Here is a 3,337-nt window from a genome sequence, read left to right as displayed (position 1 = left end):
TCCCTACAAAAGGATGGAATGGCCATCAATACCAGCAGAAAGAAATGAAAAAATGTCACACAGTACAAGGATATATAACACATGGTCTCTCAAGAACAAAACAAAAGCTTGTACTGATACTGACACTTATAAGTTTCCCTTCTAAACACTACCCGACTCTCAAACCTTCTCACATTTTAAACCCCTTAATCACTGTGCCAGTGAAGCACTCACCTAACAAATGCAAGTTTCATTTCCCCTTAAAGAAAAAGGAAATCAAACAAATTTGTCAATAATTCCAAGTGATAACGGATACCATCATAGTTCTAGTAAGTGTAACCCCAAGATTCTATTTACATTAAGTAGAAAAGAGCAAAGATATCGACAGCATTAAAGAGTAGCAGAGATTCATGGCAAACCTCCACATGGTCTTCCAGATGGATTATTACTAGCTGTTGCCATTTGGGTCCACTTAAATCTGAAGATGAAGACAATCTACCTGGCGAAAGAAGAGAAGAGAAAATGTATGTTAGAATTGCCTGCCTAAAACAAGAAAACACTGGGCACTAATCCTCCTCTACTACAAAACATTCAGACAGATTTCACTAAGCAACACTAAACACTCAAAAAGATTTACCGAAAAAATAACATCAGCTAGTTAAGCATCTACTCTGCTTTACATCATGTCCACCAAAAGAATTGGCTTCTCAAAACCTATCACCGACATAGGAGAGCAGTACTAGCAACTGAGACAAAGGGGTAAGAGAACACCATAAAGCGAAAGCCAGAAAAAATACGGATTGGATTCTTGAATCAGTACTTCTCCTACAGACTGTACACAAAAGAAATTTGCTTAAGCTTCTGGTACAGGAATCATGTCAACAAACCCTGAGTTTTAACCCCAAACCTCAAATCTCATACAGAGCCACCAGCGTTAGTTGGGAAGAAAGGGAGTGAAAGCTACGGGCTAACTCCAAGCACCCGGAAACAAAACGAATCAACGTTGAGTAGACACGAAGGAGAAATACCAATTTAGATGCATCTCTTATACAATGGTTGGAAGGGAGGAGATTCAGAAAAAACCCAAAATCAGAAAGTGAAAAGGTATTGGATTTCGGATCTGTAACTCAGTGATGATCCTTGACCTAGATCACTCCCAAAATCAAATCCAACTAAGTCACGACATAGATCCAGAGCACAAAATCCGACCAAGAAGCTCGAAAGTCTCCTCATTTTCCTGCATTTACTACGCAACCAAACAGCATCTCACACATCAATCGACAGAAAGAAGCAGACCCAGAAATCAAAATCAAACCTTTTACTCAACCCGAATGTTCCCAAGATCCAAACAAATCGATCGAAACCAGCTAGGGTTCCAAGAACCCAGAAAAGACAACGATGAAAATGATAGGAACAGTAAAAAATCTAGAGAGACGAAGGATTGGAATTGCTATCACAATCATCAAAATGATGCACAGTAACACAGAGAAACTGTATATATTGTAGATAGAATTATTATAGACATATGGATGTGAAGCGTGTATGTAAAGGTGTATACATACACCGTCAGTGTTTGGTTGAAGCCGACACGAACCCTTTGGCTAAGGCTGCCTCTCTTTCTGTTCTCATTCTCTCTCTCTCTCATTTGTTTTTATTTATTTATTTTTCTCCTCTTTTTCCACAAGCATACGTGTTCTTGACCCTTCAGAAAAATAAAAAAGAAATCAGGATTTTCACAAATTCCAAAATATTTTTTTCTGTTTTTTTTTGTGCAAAATAATTTATTTTTCAATATTTTTCTCAAAAGAATTCAGATCGTATTTGATGATAGTCAAAAGTTTTTCCATACTCAGAATTCGAAATCAGAATTATATATAACTATATCAACAGCTTTACTCCATAGGGCTGTATATATATATATATATATACCAAACCACTACTTATATAAAATATTAGTTATATAATTTTTCCTTGTGGAAAATATATGTTATAAAATGAAAATTTTGTATGAGGAGAATGAAAATTGGAGCCGTAAATATTTTTTAAGGCATGTGATGGTAAATAAAAATAAAATCTCAAAATCTGTGCAGATTCTCCAGCTTGTCTCCTTGTAGGGGTGCTCGTTTGAGATTCACGCGCTAGTAAATCTGGCAATTGCATTAATTAAAAACTTTTTGGTAATTAAAACAAAAAACAGAGATAATCAGTTGTTAATTAGATCTGCATATTTAATATGCGCCCTCTAATCGTGGACATGTCTCCTATTCTCTAACCATTTTTCTCATTTTTGGTGATTAAATGGAAAATGAAAAAAAAGTTCTCCAAAATTCAAAAAATCGAATAAATTTATTAGGAAACATGGAAAACTGTTCAAAAATTTAAAAAAAATTAAGAGAAATCTTTTCCTATTCTCAAGTAAATAACTTTTAGTTAAATATTATATGGTGGTTAATTAATTACTCCCTCCATTTCACAAAATTTGACATTTTAGATAATTTTTTGTGTTTCTAAATAATTATCATTTTAGATTTTTTGGACCAAATTTTAAAATAATTTCCAATTTTATCCTTAATAAAAACTAACAAATTCCAATAGATTATTAATGATAACATCAATCTTTGTGTTATTAAAGGGTATATATGATTTTTTATTGTTTTCTTAAAAAAAATGTGAAAAAAGTTAAAACGTCAAATATTGTGAAAGAGGATTTTGCATTTAAGAAGAAAAAAAATTATTTCAATACGAGAACAGAAATTATCATAAACGACTTCCAAAATTCATTTTCTAATTAACTCTTGAAACATATTTAGACTTCTTACATACATTTCTATAGTTGTTTTTATTTTTTTTATTTTTCTATATAAATTGTGTCCCAAACTTTAAAAGATAAGATACTAGTTTTCCCAAATCCCATTACCCATTCTCAAGCCCTAAATCTTTTCAGACTTGGGCCTATAGCCCAAAACTATTTAAATTGGGCTTTGCTTAAGTATGAAACAATCACAGTATAAGGGCCCATGATCAAAGCCCATTATGGTGATTTCACAAAAAAAAAATCGGTTTTTTTATAAGCAAAAAAACTATCAGAAAGTTGGGTCCCTACCTCTTTACCATTTTTTTTATCAAGTAATTCAAATAAAATTATAAATACTGAAATCAAGGGAAATCATATGGGTGGAAAAGAGATAAATATAAATTGTTCAAACATTATGGAAATACAGAGAAAAAATATACGATGGTACATACACTTAATTAGCACGAAAATCAGTTCAATTTGGTCGTCAATCTTTATATTGGAAGAGATTGGATATTTTTTTTATACATTGGGAACCCCGGCTGCTACCCTTCGGGCGCGCTG

At 32.9% G+C, this 3,337-nt stretch overlaps 1 protein-coding gene across 6 annotated transcripts in view; it reads right to left on the bottom strand.

The window, feature by feature from the left end:
- LOC104819853 (auxin response factor 1) overlaps positions 1–1,628 on the bottom strand; it is a 5,827-nt gene extending 4,199 nt beyond the window's left edge. The window contains exons 1-4 of one of the 6 annotated variants that reach the window (XM_010550134.1): positions 1,295–1,491; positions 887–1,225; positions 617–811; positions 399–478 (exon numbers count right to left, since the gene is read on the bottom strand). In XM_010550134.1, coding sequence (XP_010548436.1) covers positions 399–441 — 43 coding nt within the window. In that variant the 5' untranslated portion in view covers positions 442–478; positions 617–811; positions 887–1,225; positions 1,295–1,491. Of the gene's footprint in view, positions 1–398; positions 479–616; positions 812–886; positions 1,492–1,541 lie in introns of those variants that run through there. The other 5 variants (XM_010550126.1, XM_010550158.1, XM_010550165.2 and 2 more) reach the window with 5 other exon arrangements.
- Positions 1,629–3,337: the final 1,709 nt, after the last annotated feature.

The sequence above is a fragment of the Tarenaya hassleriana genome, unplaced genomic scaffold (assembly GCF_000463585.1).
Source record: "Tarenaya hassleriana unplaced genomic scaffold, ASM46358v1 Cleome1, whole genome shotgun sequence".
In the NCBI taxonomy this organism is placed as follows: domain Eukaryota; kingdom Viridiplantae; phylum Streptophyta; class Magnoliopsida; order Brassicales; family Cleomaceae; genus Tarenaya; species Tarenaya hassleriana.
The sequence above is the reverse complement of the archived record's forward strand: the minus strand, read 5'-3'. Positions and strand labels throughout refer to the sequence as shown.